Source organism: Antedon mediterranea, chromosome 5 (genome assembly GCF_964355755.1).
Source record: "Antedon mediterranea chromosome 5, ecAntMedi1.1, whole genome shotgun sequence".
NCBI classification, from domain to species: domain Eukaryota; kingdom Metazoa; phylum Echinodermata; class Crinoidea; order Comatulida; family Antedonidae; genus Antedon; species Antedon mediterranea.
The window spans coordinates 18,673,959-18,693,431 of NC_092674.1; the positions used below are offsets into that span (position 1 = coordinate 18,673,959).

The 19,473-nt window shown below is 33.5% G+C and overlaps 2 protein-coding genes across 2 annotated transcripts in view; one reads left to right on the forward strand and one right to left on the reverse strand.

Annotated features, from left to right (window-relative positions):
* Positions 1–2,088: 2,088 nt before the first annotated feature.
* On the forward strand, positions 2,089–13,636 carry LOC140048960 (uncharacterized). The gene is made up of 11 exons (XM_072093764.1): positions 2,089–2,217; positions 4,548–4,785; positions 5,635–5,790; positions 5,942–6,033; positions 9,069–9,122; positions 9,480–9,620; positions 9,863–10,011; positions 10,476–10,574; positions 11,082–11,223; positions 11,503–11,719; positions 13,520–13,636. Exons 2-11 carry the CDS (start codon positions 4,597–4,599, stop codon positions 13,529–13,531), a joined length of 1,251 nt encoding a protein of 416 aa, XP_071949865.1. The 5' UTR covers positions 2,089–2,217; positions 4,548–4,596; the 3' UTR covers positions 13,532–13,636.
* Positions 13,637–19,473, reverse strand: part of LOC140048959 (uncharacterized) — a 36,542-nt gene continuing 30,705 nt past the window's right edge. Inside the window, exons 12-17 of the mRNA XM_072093763.1 lie at positions 18,266–18,360; positions 18,053–18,158; positions 16,482–16,604; positions 15,773–16,353; positions 15,467–15,583; positions 13,637–15,243 (exon numbers count right to left, since the gene is read on the reverse strand). Coding sequence (XP_071949864.1) covers positions 15,109–15,243; positions 15,467–15,583; positions 15,773–16,353; positions 16,482–16,604; positions 18,053–18,158; positions 18,266–18,360 — 1,157 coding nt within the window. The 3' untranslated portion in view covers positions 13,637–15,108. The remainder of the gene's footprint in view (positions 15,244–15,466; positions 15,584–15,772; positions 16,354–16,481; positions 16,605–18,052; positions 18,159–18,265; positions 18,361–19,473) is intronic.

The window sequence follows — 19,473 nt, forward strand, 5'->3', positions numbered from 1 at the left end:
AAGGTGTCCCCATCCCCTTAAATATCCACTTTTGTTTCGTGGGAAAGTTTCCCATGAATACAGGGTGTCCCAATAATTCTTTGGTTTTGTTTGATTATGTTGATATAGAAAAACAATAATGTCCCCTTAATAATAATAGGCCTAGGGGTAATCAACCATTTGGCAGCTGACACTCAAAGGAGTCCCCATCCCCTGTATCCACTTTTCGTGGAAAAGTGTCCCATGAATAGAGGGTGTCCCAAAGAAAATATTCTACATACTGTAGGCCTATGCCCTCTAGCACGATTAAAAACAAAACAGGTCTAGGCCTACAAACTGTATTACATTTGTATCACAAACTCGTAGAAATTAATTTATTTTATGGTGCAATAAAATCCATTTGTTTTCGTGTACCGATCGTCTTTCCTTTATTTTTATAATGGGCCCGATCGTCTAATTGGCCCGATCGCCTGTCAATCCTGTACACAACGCAAGCCAGCGAATCCGGGACGATTCGGTCCAGCGACGATTCGGGCCACTTTTGGTGGGACGATTCGGGCCACCGAAACGTCTCACTTTAGACCAAATTTATATTCATTTTTGTTGATATTTATCAAGTTTTTAAAGGTGTTTAACAATCTATATTTTATTTATATTGACAGTGTTGATATAATATATAAAATAAATTACTAAAAAAACGTAATTTTATATTCAATTACTTCGAAAACTTTGTTTATTTCGTATACTACTGCCATCATGGATGTAAATTGTTTACATCGTTCGCCTGACTAAAAAATGACCATATTCGACAATGTTTTTAAAATGTTTGCTTTATTGCATCTTTATTTCCTGGTAGTACTACCCCATAGTCTCTCTGAAACAAAAAAATGCTTATTTTGTGCTTAACAAATTCATATCAAAGCCGATAAATTTACGCCGTGGCTAAAGATACGGTACCGTATTCTAACTTCTGTTTACTAAAGGTACGGTAAAATTGCATTACGTCATAACCAGCCAATGGGGTGCTGGTACGTGTGTGACGTCATCGTATAAGGACTTTGGATTTTTTTCATATCGCGAAAACAGTGATCAACCGCATTTTCTTTATGTTTCATTTATCGCTATTATCGCCGTCGTGTGTGACAAAAACTAAATGTAGCCTACGTCTGTTATTATTATTGAAAAGCCAAAACATGTTGATTTTAATTCTAGAATACAGAAAACCGTTTCAAAAGAGGCCTAGGCCTACTTACTACGTACTATAACCTCATATATGAGTTTGTTTGTGTTAGAAAGCGATGCCAGGCTGGGGCCAGCTGCATGTGTGCGCTGATTTCTGTGACTCAGCCCTGGGGCTACTGTCTAAAAATCATAGTATTTGAGGGCCCCTTTATTGTCCGCATTTGCTTGTTGTTTATGGTCACCATTGTAAACAAAGTTTAATAAAAAATATAGGCCTAAAGGCCATTTGGAATAAAAATAAAACCCTCCGATCAGCGCACACACATCCATGCAGCATGGCGCCGCCGACAGGAATTGTCTACATACAAGTACAACAGACGCGATATGAAAAAAAATCAAAAGTCCTTATACGATGACGTCACACACGTACCAGCACCCCATTGGCTGATTATGACGTAATGCAATTTTACCGTACCTTTAGTAAACAGAAGTTAGAATACGGTACCGTATCTTTAGCCACAGCGATAAATTTAAGTGTGCCGAATCGTCTCAGGGCCGAATCGTCCTAGGGCCGAATCGTCCCGCTACTGAATGAATCGTCAATATGGTTGCTCAATGTGTTTATGCCATATCACTGAGGCCTTATTAAAGGCAGTTACTACTTTTTACCGTTGTACACTGTTGTAAAACACGATGAAACAGGCCTACAATTAAGTATTTAAAATAATTTAATACTGCAGTGTTGCAACAAGTTTCAATAATACAAAGCAGCGGTCGTCTGGTGGATGGGCGGACCTAAGCACGCTTTTAGTGAATTGTGATTGGTCCAGGCTGGTTTCTAAGAACAACCAAAGATACATTATAAGCTTGCTAAGACCAACTACACTTCCGGGGGAGAAGGTAAACTTTGTAGATTTGGCCGGTACTGTACTCAACTTGATGTTTCCATGTTCGAAGTAAGCACGGCAACGGTAGCCTACAGATCCTATTTAATAACTAACATTGTAATATATTACTACCCTATAAAGAGGTTATATTTATAAGCACAACATGGCAGTAAGTATTACATCATAAAGGCACCTTATTACAAGATTGTCACGACAGGCCCAGGGTGACATTCAATTCATTTTTCAACTCACCATTGCCGATTTTTATTGAGTACAATCATAGAGATGGTGTACAATGTGTTAAGTAAGGCATATACATTGCAGAGGGATCTTAGCAATGTAAACATCAGCTGAAACAGAAAATTACCATACCGTAAATCTTCTAATTGTAACCCTGGGTTATTATCCTTTGATTCTTTTTTAGGGTGGGTTACTATTAGAAGGGTTAGTTTAGTTACTATTAGAAGGGGGTTACTATTAGAGTAGTGGGTTAATATTACTAATCTTAAATTAGGCACCTGAAAATAGTGCCCACCTCCAACTTTTCCGGTCAGTAACTCATAGCAAAATAATGAAACAGTACGAATAACAAATTTGGTTGAACTCTAACTTTATTTTATAAACTCAAAAACACCCAATCCTCCCCAACTCCCGAGATCAACATGCATTATCTCCTTATTTTCAAAATACGGCTGCATCATACTATATATTAACCCCATGGTTACTATTAGATTAGTGGGTTATTATTATAGATTGACTTATAAGGTGTGTAATTACTATTAGAAGGGGGGTTACTATTAGAGTGTGGGTTACTATTAGAAGATTTACTGTATTCAATGTCATATACCATTTAACGGCGCTGCAAATTAGTTGCTTTCCAAATTTAAAACTGGAAAAAGACGAAGGGTTGGGATTGACCTAGACTTTCCCAAAGTCAGGTCGGCCACACATTACGTCGCCCCCCCCCCCCCCAACACAATAAAAGGAAATATGTATGGAACGCCATATATACATGCTAGTAGAGTGTCGTCTCATTTTTGTATTTAGACATTAATAAATGTTGATTTAATCATTAAAGTGCTGGAATGCTATTAAGTTTTTACTTATGTATGAATCAGAAGATGTAGGTTTATAGACGGTTTTGCATCAGGATCATTACGAAGAAGCCTATAAAGTAATTTAACGTAGGACGATTTTGGGATATTCTTTACTTTAAAAATCAATGCTGACGATGTTTCATAAACTGAAAAAATATCATGACGTTGTTGTAGGTAATTACCGGTAATTAGAAATAACAATAACAAAACTGCCATAACAAATTTAAAAAATGCTTTTGTGTGATTTCGCCCCGTTCCAGAGTGGAAATCACCCGGGATCTTGGGTACAACATAAAACAAATTGTAAATGGTGCAGATTAAAATCGTTATCTTAACATGTCATTATAATAACATATATGTAAGCAGGGACGATTTTTCAGTCGATTTTAATTATTGGCGTTTATATTTAAGAGATTATTGCTAACATTTATTATTTAATCATGGTAAATATATAATGTACTATGCCTAAAAAAAATTGTATTTTTAAAAACACATAGAATATTGCCAGTAACCTTACAATACTAGGCCTAGTATTAAAAGTACATTGATATTACTCAAACTAATATTTCCTAATTTTTGTAACATAAATACATTTTAAAAAAAACGCACAAAATGCCCCCCCCCCCCCACCTTCCCGTTACACAATGCTGGATTCGCCGGTTGCCGTCCGTCTCAGGCTCCCACTATCAATTTTGTTTTCATGGACTTTGAAAAAGGTTTTTTTTTCAATATAGATGCCATGTACGAGCATATCTGCCTAAATTTTTAAAAAATGTACCTACTTTTACTTCAAAACAATTTAATTTGTTTCAATTCTACATCCAACAGCCATGGCACACAATCGGTAAAGAGACCATACACACACAACCTAATTTTCATTACATTTTTTAGTCTTGCATAAAATTGACCAGATTTTTATCCCTGTAAAGGATTTAAATTGCTCAAGAAAGCCACAGCCCCCACACTTCCTCAAAACCATTCTAGATTTTCCCCCTGCTTTTTTTAATAGCCCGGATTGGCTCTGTGGTTAACTGTAACATAACATAAATTCTACCTGTGTCCCGAAGGGCAACCTAAAGTCTCCATAAATCACAATCTAAGTTTTTATATTTAAAAAAATTTTCTTTTGATTTTAAATATACTGTAATAGTATTGCAGGGGTGGGGTAGGGGATTACTGGAGTGGGGGTGGAAATGTCATTTAATGGAAGCGTCAGAAAAAGCAGCCACTTGCGTATAAAGTCTGTAGTGCAATCATTATTTACGATAAAATTGTTATAACTGGTGCCATCATCAGTTTGACATAGCACTTAGCACCGGGACTTAGCATCACAACAGCCATGTGTTAACACTGTAATCTACTTTAAACACTGTTTAATGTACTTTAATCAAAATCTGTCTAGGTGTTAATGGTGAGAAACTAACAGGAAAAGTAACAAAAACAATCACGTCATGGCACCAAAAAAAGGCAAAGGGAAGAAGAAAAAGAAACTGAAGGGAATGCTGGAACATCCTGGTGACTTAGTAAAAAAACTACAACGAATTTATATAAACAACTGTAAAGAAAAGAGAAGTGCAATATGTCCAGGAATAAAATCATTCATGAAGTCTTGTGCAGAAGATGATAAACTCATTGTGAGGGTAAGATTAGATCAATTTTACTACATTCTATGTCTCCATGCTGGAATATCAAATAGTTTAACATTTGTATAGCATATTTCTATAATAAAATCTTAAGTTTGAACAGCAGCACGTCAATTTATATTACATTGGGTTTTTTTTAAGATTAATAAAAAGACTTTAAATAGGCCATTTTGTAGTGTTAATAAAGTTATAATAACTAGATTTGAACTTAACACCTTAACAGGTTTGGGTTATCTCAAACTCAACATGCACGTACGTTAGAAATTATTTATTAAGCCATCATGTGACATTAAGTATGTTCACAGTGCTGAATTGTGTTTATTTTGTGTCATACACACGTATTCTTAAACCAAACTTTAGTTGTAGTTCAAACTTCAACTTTAAAAAGTTCGAGCTATTACTTTAAATTCGATTCATAATAAGAAGAAGTAGAAGTTTGCATTTTGTAATCCCTTTGACTTCTATTGGCCGTACCAGTTGTTTTTAAACAAGCTGTGAAAATAACAAACAAATTATTATTTACACCTTGAATAATACATGGTTTTGTTAGGCAGACTGAAAATATACTTAAGTTAATATGTTGCTATTTGAAAATATGGATGTATGTTCAGTAAAACTTGACAGGTAATGGCACATTATAATCTCACTTGTGAATACACTAAAGTATTTTAATACTAAAGTATTTTAATATACATATTTAAACTTTTAATACAATATGTCAGCAATTAAAAATATGTCAACTACTTTACAATGTTAATTTGTTCCACTAAAATGAGAATGGCATGGATGATGTTTTGTCATATTTAAGACTGCCTTTTTTGTTTATATACTTCATAAAAAAAATAGTTTATCCTTCAACCAATATCTGGCTGGGAAGATGCTGAGATGTCAAATGTAAAGTTGGAACCATTATTACTGTCAATCCGTCATGAACGCTACAAGTGGATAAAAGAACTGCACATTTGGGATATTCCACTAATTTACCAAGATGTTGCTAATCTTGTAAGTGTAAATTAATTATAAATCCAAAGGCAAATTACTGAAAAAAATGACAATGTTGTAGGTATCAGTGGCTTTTAGGATACAGATAAACTCAATGAACATACTGAATTGGATCTTACAGTTTATATATTTGTTCTGTTTTTCTTTCAAGGCACTGACACTAGAGAAAGGTTCATATCCAATTCACAGACTTGAATTTTTTAACTGTGATATTCAGCCATATGCGTTGCAGAGATTACTACGGTAAGTTTGTGTATCCTGTTTTTTGTAAGGGTGTGTGGACGTTTCTATATGTGTTTGACTGAGGTAATAATGTAAGTGCTTTGAGGCTCTCTAAACACTATATACGACGTATATTGATACTGTATGTTGTTTTTTTTTTTGTGTTATATAAACCTAACAAAAAAAAACATTGTTATACAGAATGTATTGTATCATTATAAATGTAATATATTTATATATTAAAATATGTTTGAGGCAGTTTAAGCATTTTTTTTATCTACCCTGCCTATGCAGCTCTTTGATTTATATATTAATATACTGTATATATATATATATGACACTTGTGTGGGTATCAGTGGCTGGATCACAATGGAAATACCAAATAAAATAAGCAACAAGGTAAATCAAAACACAAAATGGACAAATGGTAATGACAGTGGCGTAACGCAGGGGTCGAAGGTTACAGTTCAGATTTAAACAAACAAAGGAATTAAAATACGTTTACAATAAAAAAGTAAGTGATATAACAATGTGTTGATTATGAATAAAATTTATAATCATAATATACTAGCAATTATACCCGCCCTAGGATTTACCATATACCATTTTACAGAATTGCCACCGCAAAGTAAGCCAACTGAACAGACATGCGAGGCTCTATCCTGTGACATTGCGATATATTCGCTGCTTGCGTGAGATGTAACTGCCCTTTATGTTTTGACGTGTTATGTTCAGATGTGTACACTGCACAAGAATCTAAACACAGTATCAGATCAGATTCCTGGTAAAACAAACGATGACGAAGTAACAGATATGGATCTGCTCCAATCCCACCACCAAAGAACACAACGTTGGCTAAGAATAAAAAAGTTAAAGAAAAAATAAATTCTGAAGAGGCCTATTTTTCAGAAAAGTCAAACAAATTGTAGCCCGTAAGTTCATACAATGACCACAATGTGATTCTACTTACTGCCGACAGCGAGAACGGCTTTCCAAATATTTAATCACTGAAAAGGTCAAATCAATGCATGATTATGGAAGAAAGAAAGTTACCCGGAGGTACAACTTAGACATCCTCTTGGTCGCATTATATTTTTGAATACAATTAGTTTTTCAGAGAGACAGACTCATTGTGTAGTTGGCAGAGAAAATCAAGGAGGTCGTCCAACAAGTGCGTGACCATGCACATGAGCATATTAATCGATTCCCGAAAGTAGAGTCTCACTATTGCTGACAAAATTCCCAGTGCCAGTACCTATCAACAAGATGTTTAGTCTGTTTCTGAAAGAGAGTCCGAATATTGATATTCATGGTTACGTATGGATCTAAAATTCCATCGTCCGATGAAGGACATGTGTGGGCTCTGTGAAACTTTTCATAGTGGATCCTCGACAAAACGACAAGAAGTTCAAGAATCTTTCAGCAAACATAATGTCGAAAAAGAAAATGTGCGTTAAATTAAGTCGGAGATGAAGAACTTCGTTGCGGATAACTAATTACCTCATTACTTATAAAAATTAATAAATGTGATTGTAGGATTGTAATTTGTAAACATAGTATAGTATGCCTACAGTATATGGCAACTGTTTTTTCAATGACTTTTGCACTTTAAGGAAATAAATAACTTGTTCCTCACCATTTTGTATTCATTGCAGTATCAATATCAAATATATCAATAGTCAAACTTCACATCACAGTGTATAAAGCGTTATATTTTGATGACAAAAATCTTCACACGAACTGACGAATAGGTAAATTATTCAATTACTCACTGATTAGTAACTATTATCAATATTTTTTTTAATGCAAACATACACATATTCATAAACATACACATATTCTTCGAATGATGAGCAAAAATCCGATATTAAGTCTTCTGTTTTTGCTATACTAATTTAAAAATTGCTATTTTTTCAATTGCGTTTTTCTCGAAAGTGCTATATTCGCCGGTTCGTGTGACGAGTGACAAATTGCGGTCAGTTTGATACCCCAAATTGTAATTCAACAACTTTAGCATCTTAATAAGAGGGCGATACCTTGCTGATAGGCATGGTTTAAGTACTTTGCAAACTATGTAAATGAATAGGTGTCATATTGTCTAAGGAATAAAATATTGTTGTTGTACTTTTATAGTACCTCCAAATTCCAGTATACACCCTTCCTCCTCCCAACACACCCTGTTCTTGGGGATGTGTTTAAGATGTGTGTTAATCCATTATTCCCAACTGATAATCCCTCAGTGACAGTTTTCAAACGTAGTTTGTACATTCTCTCAGTACAGTTTCAGTCATGTTGTACGATCCCTCCCCAAACTCCCATCCCCTTCCCAGAGATAATTAAAATACTTTAATAATGTTCTACTACAATTCTGGTCAATTTGATAGCTTACTATCCCTAGCCCAAGCAGAAATCCCCACCATCCTCTCAAATACCCTAAAAAACTCGGACTCGGGGAATTTTTGAAATGTAGTTTAAAACCTTTCCAGTACAATTGCGGCTTTCCAGTACAATTGCGGTCATTTTTATATCCCGTATCAATGGGTAATGATACATATATACAATAATTATACATTACTGTATTCAAATTATTAACACACAAAAAAGACAAATAAGGTTTATCAGAATCTATTTATAAAATATAAAAGATAATCTATATTTGTTCCATGATGGGATTCAATCTTGGTACTGAAAATACTATAGCCGGTATTACTGCACAGCATTAATTATGATAGCTGGTTGTGAAGATATATTTTTATTGCGCACCATAAAAAGCTTAGAGCGAGTCCTGGCCACAAGGATCTTAAAAATTGATGTAGCTAACTGAAATTGATTTCAAGATAATTGACAGAAAACAATGCTAAGGAAAGAATAAATAAAGAAATGAAAATTCTTAAAAAATCAATAGGGTTATATTGCATGATAATGCATGTTTAATCAGTGTGCTAGTTCCATATGCTATTGTTGTCATGTGTAATTAAAACAAAGTTATGGAAACCAATAAAAATGGTCTAGACTATAAGAACAATATCTATTTACATTTTATACTCTTTTTTTAGAAATGCCAACTCATTTATAACACAACTGACAGTTCTTAGTTTAGACAACAATGAGTAAGTTATGTTCTAAAACATCATTTTATTTTTGTAGGCTTATATATCTTTTGAAAAAAAATGCCCTTACAGCAGAGAATTATGCAAGCCTAATGGTGCTCATCATGCTTTATATCCTTTCTAGAAATAAAATGTTTTCTTATTAGCATATATTCTATTATTATTAATCTCGTATACTAAATTCATTAAAGTCATTCATTATCTTAGTCCTGTAGATTAAATTGTTTTTTAATTCACCTGAAGCTTTTTGTGTTGGCCACACGAAACTTGTAGTGATTTTTATTGTATCAAGCTCTACCTTTGTTTACACACCACAGTACCTAGGTGATCTGAAATAATTACACTTAATAATTTCAGATTTGGTGACGAAGGTGTAAGAGGTCTTTGCAAAGGACTAAAAAACAATAAAAGTCTGTTAAGTCTAAGCTTATGTTATTGTGACCTGGGTGTGGAAAGTGGCAGTATGCTTGGAGAAGTTGTGTCATCAACAGCGATAAGGTATCTAGCAGTAGACACAGGTTGGGTCTTGTAAAAGGCATTTAACTAGTAACTGGTCTTATCTATATTAAAATATTTATGTCTTGCAATTAGATTCAAAATGTTCAATTGATTCTTCCATATGTCATTGTTGTTCTATTTACATTATCTCTTTGCTCTACCAACTTGATTCCCCTAATCTAGAAATTATAAATATATGTTTTTATACATTGTATAAAATTACGAAATTTTTCTATTATCAGAGATATATTTTTGAATGGCAACAACTTGCAGACAGAAGGTGCTATTGAATTGATTGTTCTATTGGCTGATCATGCTGAAGTTGAATCTTTGAATCGTGTAGAGAAAGCAGAAAGAAATGCAGAAGAAGAAGCACAAGCGGCTTTATTAGGTACCACCTAATTTTGTTATTGAAAAGGTTGCCTGCATAGTATTGATTTTGGTCCTATTTATTTCCATACCCAACTTTATTTTAGCTATGATTTATATTATATGCATTTTTGTTAGGCGAGTGGATTAGGTTCCGTAATGCAATGTGTAAATATTTATTTATGTGGCTTTTTTTACAAATGTTTGTTATGTTTTTCGTTATTTAATACCCTTTGCATTTGTTTCACATAATCCATCTTAAGCTTTTAGGCCTATTAATGATGGGCACAATGATATTCAACTACATCATTATTTCCAGTTGTGTACCTCAAAGCTTTATATTCGAGAACCATACGTAGGCATGCACTGGAGGGTACACGAGCGAAGCGTTCTGTCTTGTTATACAGTATTCATTCTATTAGGTAATAAAATAATTTTAACTAATAGATCCTCCCTATTCCAATTCTTATATTTGCAAATTTTCAGCTAAAGAAAATGAACGTGTTCAAACAGCAATGTCAAGTAACTCAAAACCAGCTTCAGGAAAGACTAAAAGAAGTTTACAAGGAAAAAAGAAGAAAAGACGTAAATTTAAAGACAATTACCTTGCAATTTAAAAAATAATGCATACATATTACTTTTAAAACATTAAACAAAGTCATTCCCAGTATTTTCACTGAAAAGTTGCGGTTCTTCCCTTTGTTTTGCTTTTACGATCAATCGAAAGTGGGTGCATCACAGTAGCAAAATGAAAATATCAATCCATGCACAGTGCATGCTGGTATTTATAGCGGGTATTTAAAGACGAAAAAGTTTATTGCAGTAGGCCCATATAGTATTTATTTTTACATAAAATGCAGTTGTGACTATAAATTAGATTTAAAAATGTAGGGAAAGTGTCTTGTGTTATTTTCAACACGATAGTTTATTTGTTCAAATGTTTAATAATGTAACAGCACACGGGTTCAACAAAATAGCAAATTTATAGCATATATATATATATATATATATATACCAAAAACATCATTCACAAAGCTATTATAGAAAGCAACTAAAAATTGAATTGAAAATGATTCCTTTTATCTTCTGTAGGGAAAAAGAAATCAAAAGGAGTAGCAGGACCACCACCAGTGGGTCCAATCATCCACAAACTTCACCTAGCAGATAATGGTATTGATTGCTATGGGAAAGGTTCAACGTATGGACCAGTAATTGCTATGAGACTCTTTCGAAGGTAAAAAGAAATAAATATATGTAGCACTGAATTTGTGCGCAGGACTATACATAGTAAATGCCAGAGTGTTGAAGGAGTACAGTTCCAACTTAGACATCAGTATTTTGAAAAAAAGTACACTAGTATGTTTTTGCTTTCTGCCATGCAAAAATAGATGGACTATATTTAAATTCCTCTAACAGTTCAATGAATACAATATTGTATTAATTACTTATTGTTGCTTGATCGTAATAGTTTAGGATTGCACGTTTAACAATGACAATGATGATTACATGTTAGATTGATACAGCATTCAGATTGTCTTAAGGAGCTTGATTTGGATGACAATCATATAGGAGACTTAGGAGGAAGACAAGTTATGGAAGGATTGCAGCAACGAGCAGCTTCAGGTCTACCTAGTATGAAAGTGAGCATTACACATATGATCAATGGGGATACCTTTAGCAGCATAATGAAACTAGGTGCTGGATTAAAAAAGAAAAAGAAAAGCAAGAAGGTATGTTGAACCCACAAATGTGAAAACGCCCACAAATGTGAAAACAACCACAAATGTGAAAACGTATCACCACAAATGTGAAAACAACCACAAATGTGAAAACGCATCACCCACAAATGTGAAAACAACCACAATTGTAAAAACGCATCACCCACAAATGTGAAAACAGCGCCCACAAATGTGAAAAAAAGAGAGATCTTGTCGCCCACAAATGTAAAAAAGAATCCAAATCAAAATTAGTGCTAGACCCAAACAATTTTGATCGAGTTAATGTTAATGTATATACATTGTATTGAGTTGTTTCAATAATTGTGTGTTCACGATACGTCTGTTAGGGTCGTCGTTAACGCGTTGGATTATTACAATTTACTGCTCGTGCGCGCGATATTTGCATGTTAACTCGTTGGTGGTTTAATGTACGTATAGTTCAAGACGATATTTGCTGCGCGCATGCACGATACTTCCTTCCAGATCAAAGCCATGTTATATCATTGTTGCTTGTAGTTGTGTAGTTGTTAACTGGTTGACTTACTATTATGTACGTATAGTTCCAAGTCGATGCAAAAAACATCGAACATGGTAATATTCCAACGCGTTAATGACGACCCTAACAGACGTATCGTGAACACACAATTATTGAAACAACTCAATACACATGATATAATGTATTAACTTGATCAAGTAATTCCTATAATGAAATGAACTTGATCAAACTTGTTTGAGTCTAGCACTAAATTTGATTAGATTTTTTTTTTACATTTGTGGGCGCTGTTTTATTACATTTGTGGGTGATGCGTTTTCACAATTGTGGTTGTTTTCACATTTGTGGGTGATGCGTTTTCACATTTGTGGTTGTTTTCACATTTGTGGGCGTTTTCACATTTGTGGGTTCAACAAGGTATGGTTGTAATAATTAATCAAAGACAACATTATTTAAGAAGAACCAGCAAACACTGAATTTTAAATCAGTTTATTATCGTTTGGTTTTATGATGATGGGTTTTATGATTATTACATCTTATCAGATCTTTGTGCACAATTTGTTTGCCATAAGTTCAACTGAGTGTGCTTCATAAAACAGTGTAAGAATATGAATATATACATATTCCTTTTGAATGGATGAAAAGTGAACCGTGAACAAATTGTACTAACTAGAAACTTTAAAAAGTGATTGTGCAAAAGGTTTTCCATCTGATATGTGTATTCAAGCCTGTTTTCCAGTCAACGTTATTTGACGCTATCGTTAACAATAATCAGAGACCTTCTATGTAAAGATTGCAATTTTAACATCTTGGCGATACAGTACATGACATCAGATAATTGATGGAAAAATCCCGCTGACATTTATTTTTGTTGCATCGCGGCGTGGTCAAAGCTAGGCCTAGCCCAAGTGAATATAAAATGATGTTCCGGAAAGTAAGCGTGGTATTAGGTAGGTCTAAATTTTCAGCCTAGTCCAAAATGCTATTTAGGCTACTGTAGGCATACTGAGAATAGTAGTAGACTAGGCCCACGTCTTCTACACGGTGAGCCTACTAGTAGAGGCAGGGGAGTAAATTTTTTCGCATTACGACGACGTCGAGGAAGAAGACAGGAGTTTCAACTCTCATGTTCAATGCTAGAAATCAAATGTTCGCGCTGTTGTTATCATTTCAACTTGATAGTTTTCAAACAATCGTCATTGAACTTTTAACGATCAACGCCGACTTGAAAACAGGCTTTGTGTGCTCATGTGAAAGAAATTAATGAGTGCATTGAAAACAGCCACAAATAATATTGACTAAAAACACTTTATTTTCAGAAAAAGAAGTAATTCAAGTAAACGAAGCAAACAAATTTGAACAACTTGCGTGAATAATGTCTTCCAAACATACTTGAAATGCCTGGTGGCAAAAGAACAAATTCTAAACAACAGGAAAACTCACTATTAGTAATTATGTACATTGGTAATTTAAGAAAGTTATATTTTTTAACTGGAATTTTTTATGATTATTGGGTATAATAATTTGTAAACTTTTCTATACACCAAACAGAAGCATCACTTCTTTCATCCGTTTTTTCAACCACAATTAAATCCCTTTTAATTTAGAGAATGCTTATATTATTATTGTTAAACAAACAGCTTAACTACAGTGCTCTACAACAAGTATTCTATTAAATTCCAAATGACAAAACTGCAAAATTTACAATATAGTCCCAAATTAATAATTATTATATCTACAAACAATTATTGAATAATAAAATAACAAATATAATTCATCACAATATTACCATATTCACATGAATAAGAAAAATAAAATTGAAATCTTTTGTATAAAAGACAATTATATATTTCTGAATCATTTCAAATGTTTCTTTTTAAATCTTTTGATTGTTTTTGCTTAACATTTTTGAAATTCTTAATAATTACTAATACAAGTTTTTACATTTTGGCTTTGTGATGGTGATTTTTAAATTTTAATTGCAATTTTAAAGTCAAGTGACATTAAAGGGCTGTACAATTATTAAAGTAGGTGATAGGTTCATCATTGTGAAAGATGCACTTGTCTCACTCAGATTCAATCCAAATGAAATTGAAATGACTATTTTAAGATTAAATATACAGTACATTATATTGGTTCTGGAATAGGTAATAGTGAGCTTCCGCATCAAGACGGTAAGCGAAAGGAGACAGTAATGTTTACAATAATATGTAAACTGCCCAGTATACTCTGTTCCATTGGGACTACTTTCCGTTACTACAATTTAAAATTCGGTCTGAAAACCAGACAGAGAAAAGTTTACAATGTCATTTTGAAACTTTTCAACAATAAATAAAAAATGGCCAATCAGTAATAAGTGTTTACATCCTTTTAAATGTTTCTAACCTAAGATCAAGGCTAGCTAACACAGAACCTACTGAACCAAACACTCTCCCCAAGCCCATGTTTACAGAAGGAGGCTGTGACTTGTGACTTAAAATCGAAACACATTTAACAACAGGATGGAAAATACAAACGTCATGCTGTTAAATTACCGTCTCTTTTTTAATATGAAAGCCAACTACTATAAATAGAGTACTGTAGAAGAAACATTGTAAAAACTTGAATGCTTGGAAATGTATTTTGCATTTTAAAGCACAACAATCATTTCATTTGTTGTAAATTCCTACTTCTTATTTCTAATGGAAGCCATAGATTGTAAAAGATGTTCATCATTTATTAATTAAACTTTAATAATACTAATAGGGACCTCTTTATCATTAATAGTCCTCAAAATTTGTTAACTGTTCCCTTTATGTGACCTATTTTAAATCCTATTTTAAGACTTTATGATGAGCTCAATGTAATTTGTGTCATTTGATGGATGTAAAAAACATTTTGTTTATATTTAGATAAATGCAACCATATTTTAAAGACTTTTGTATACCTTCTTATATGAAAGTTTGTTTGTTGAGGGCAATCCCAATCCAGTTGCGGACTTTCCTCTTGGTAACTTATGAACTTCATTGACAATGAATTGCACACCATCTTCAGCATTAATACGCTAAACAAAATATAAAACATAACATTGTATTTAAATTGTATTAATGTTTAACACTTCTTCTTCTTCTCAAAATTTGTTAACTGTTCCCTTTATGTGACCTATTTTAAATCCTATTTTAAGACTTTATGATGAGCTCAATGTAATTTGTGTCATTTGATGGATGTAAAAAACATTTTGTTTATATTTAGATAAATGCAACCATATTTTAAAGACTTTTGTATACCTTCTTATATGAAAGTTTGTTTGTTGAGGGCAATCCCAATCCAGTTGCGGACTTTCCTCTTGGTAACTTATGAACTTCATTGACAATGAATTGCACACCATCTTCAGCATTAATACGCTAAACAAAATATAAAACATAACATTGTATTTAAATTGTATTAATGTTTAACACTTCTTCTGATTCCTTCTTCCGTTCCTAAGAAATAGAGGGTGCTACAACATTTACAAAATAATTGTTCCTAACCACAAAAGAATAAATCAAGTATAACAAATAGGTTTAGTTTCAAAGGACAATCATTGCACACACCTGTCCTTTGAAAAGGTTATTTGCATCTGCAGGTGATATATTGACTTTGCAAATTTGTCTTGCCTGCCCAGCCATTGTATTGTAACCTTTTTCAGATTTAGGCTCCATCTTAATCACTTTTGCAGCTACATATGATGGTGTCTTTGACATCATCTCTGGTGGCACAAGTGCAGTCTTACCAGCAATAACAACTTTCTGAGGATGTGGACTAAGATCATGAAAGTCACAACCTGTTAGGGAAGAACTTTCAAGAGCTTTAACTGATGTCTCTCTAGATATATCATTTGGATCCTGAATTGTTTCTTCTGATATTGCAGTTGGTAGTTGAGATGTCTTAAAATGAATCAAACTACTGGAGGATTCTTCTTCTTTATTCTTGAGCTTTGATGTACAACACTGTGTAGACGCTTTGCTGGAAGATCTAGTTGTAACATCAGTTTCATCAACATCTTCTACAATACAAAGGCCACTGGTGTTAGGGCTAATATATTCAAAGTCAGTGGCAACTGGTTGTGCTCCAGCACTGTTTAGTTCTGAGTATACAACACTTACTGCCTTCTCCAGCTGTGGAACACTATATCCTGTTAAACAAATCAACAAGTTAATATTGCACCCACCAAAGAAATAAGTCAATATTTATAGGAAATAGAACACTTTAAACATTTAATTTTGTTGTTGTTGATTTATACAACCAAGTAAAACTACCTACTTGCTGAATATTCTTCTTCTATTTGGCAATTCATGAGTTGTTGCTCAGCATTAGCCATGCTAGTTGCTTCAATCCTATACAGCAAGTATTCATTGTACAGCATATGCAATAGATGATATGAACCTGCCATTCATTAACATTTTAAGATTATTTTGACAGTACTATCAAAGATAGTAGTATGGGCATGTTTCTGCCATGAAAACAACCGGTTGGTTGGAAGCAGACAAATTTAAAGAGTCTGTTCTCAAAATAATGTTTGTGTGTTGGAACACCATTTAAGCCAGTCTGTTGCTGTACACCGTCAATTACTTTTTAAAACTACATTCTGCAAACTTTTTATATTATGGCCAAAAATCCTATTCTCGGAACTAAACCACCCAGTTGGATCAACGTAATGAAGCTAATATAAAAAAGTGAGTGAGTGTGGCCGAGCGGTTAAGACAGTGGAACCGAAATCCATAGCCATAACATTGGCAAGGGTTCAAGGCTCACTCGCTCCATGGTTCTGGTGGTAGAACAAGTCTTCTCGGATAAGGACTAAAAACCGTAGGTCCAGTGTACATCTGGCTCATGTGCACTTTAAAGAACCTAGTACATCTTTCGAGACGAGTAGGGGGTGTACTAGTTCATTCATACACACACACTGTCGTGGACAGACGTATTGGCGCAGTAGTTGGCTGCCGATGTCACAATGGGACCCTTAGTGGAGCAGTAGCCTTCAACTATGAAGTTTGCTCCTTAAAAAAGAAGAAGAAGAGTCTGCCAGAAGAGACCTCTAAGTCCCCGGAGACTTTTAATTTGATCCACCAGGAATAAGGAAAAAATCCAGTGCAGCCTCCTGGGTTTCCCCCTTTTCAATTCACATGATACATGTTGTGTTGCATCACAGTCCATACAGGATTTTACATTATATCGCAATCACTACTAATGCAATTCTTCTGAAATCTTCTGAAACCACACATAATTATAAATGCTGTTTTTTATAAAAGGTCATATTTTCACTCGGCTGTCGTCTTGTAAAAATATATATATCTTTGTCACTAAAATATATTAAGTAATAATAATAAATAGATTTAACAAATAATAACACTAATAATAATAATAATAATAATAATAGGAATAATAATATAATAATAGATAGATTTATATAGTGCAAATAAACGATGTCTCTGCACTCGACAATAAAGAGAAAGAGTGGAAACCAAATAATAGAGAACAAAAACACCAAGCTAGCACCCAAACCGGAGTATGAGGGATACACCATCACCACTAACTGTGGATCAGTGTGTAAGTACCCCAGTTAGCATCATTAAAGTCTTGATCTTCTCAGGGATCTGGTGCCTCCTAGCCCAGTCAGAAAACAACAACAGACAAGAAAGGTGAACAAAAGCTAAAATAAAAAAGGGATTACAACGATGCGAACAAATAAGTCTGAAGACGCAGCTTGAAAAGGTTGACAGTTGCAGACCCACGGATATCGACAGGAAGATTGTTCCAGTCATCATTTTAAAATGTTGTTAAGCTGCATTTTGTTTTAGAAGAATTAAACATTATACACTGCAAATACATACCAAAGCTACTAGCACTTCTTAGAGTATGATCCCGGAGGACTAGCTCAGAAATAGATGATACATACAATAGAAAGTTTTGCATTGACTTCTCTTCAGTTTCTGATGTCTGAAATGATAAAAAATTTTTCTATTGCAAACCAATCTAGTAAAGTCAATTATAAAACCAACAGCCCGATTTAATTACAGAAGTGTTGGGTTCTTAAAGAAACTTGCCTTGTCAACAAATGCTTTCATTACTTCATTGATCCAATCAACATGTTGTTCAACTGTTGCTTTTTGCTCTAGCAAACCTTCAAACTCTTGAAAATCTTTTTTGAAAAAAAAAAAAACAACCAAAATCAATTTTAGACTGAAAATCCATGTACTGTATGCTGTTCTAAATTGCCTCAATGATTATATCCAAAATATATCATAAACCATGAAAAACTCAAATGAAAATTTGGGTTAGAAAAAACAAATTCCTTAAGAATGGTAAACTTACACCCATATACTTAAAACAAACTTTAGCCCATGTTGGAACTATGACTTAAACTAAGTTGATTAACTAACAAAACAAAATTTAATATTGACAACACAATTCTTAAACTTTACTATAATTCTATGATTTCTAGTGTCATTTCATTCTGTTCTACAATTTGGTTTAACTCTTAAGTCTAAAAGATCATGCATTATTAAATAAAATAAACAGAAGGGCGTGTAGGATTACTGCAATGACCATAGATGATATGACATCTACATATGAAAATACTGTGATCTCTATGGTAAAGCGTATCCTATCACAACCTTCTCACCCCTCTTCAAAGAATATAATTTTCTTCCATCCTTAAGCCGACTTCAATCCCACCGTGTACGAAAAACCCGTTATTCCAAATCATTTATCCCTAAGTCAATTACAGTTTTCAACAACACCGTTACTAGATAATTTGGTTCTGTTTTAGTAATTTACTGTGTTATCTTTTTTGTGCAATTTTGTATGTGTATAATGTTCTTATATATTTATTGTTCTTTTTAATAGTGTACAAAAATCAAATTTCCGATGATATGTTTTATTGGACCAAATAAATGCTGTGAGAGCAGCGCATTATTATTAACTAAATTTATTCATAAAAGAAGTAGTCAAAGTTTGTAGTCGATTTGATACACATGCATACATGGACATTTCCACTAAACAAAGTTAAGTCAAACTTCAACATCTACAAAAAAACATTTCTGACACAATGTAAACATTAAGAAATATTTCTTACAAAAAATGTTGCTAGACTCATTGTTCTTCCTTCATTTAATGATACTTTTATTGGATATTCTATTTACTGAAATAAGTATTAAAACACATCGTTGTTCATTGTTGAGACGGACGTGTTTAACTGAGCTTCCACTCACCGGTTCTAACTACTCTCAAATCTACAATCAAAATCAACTAC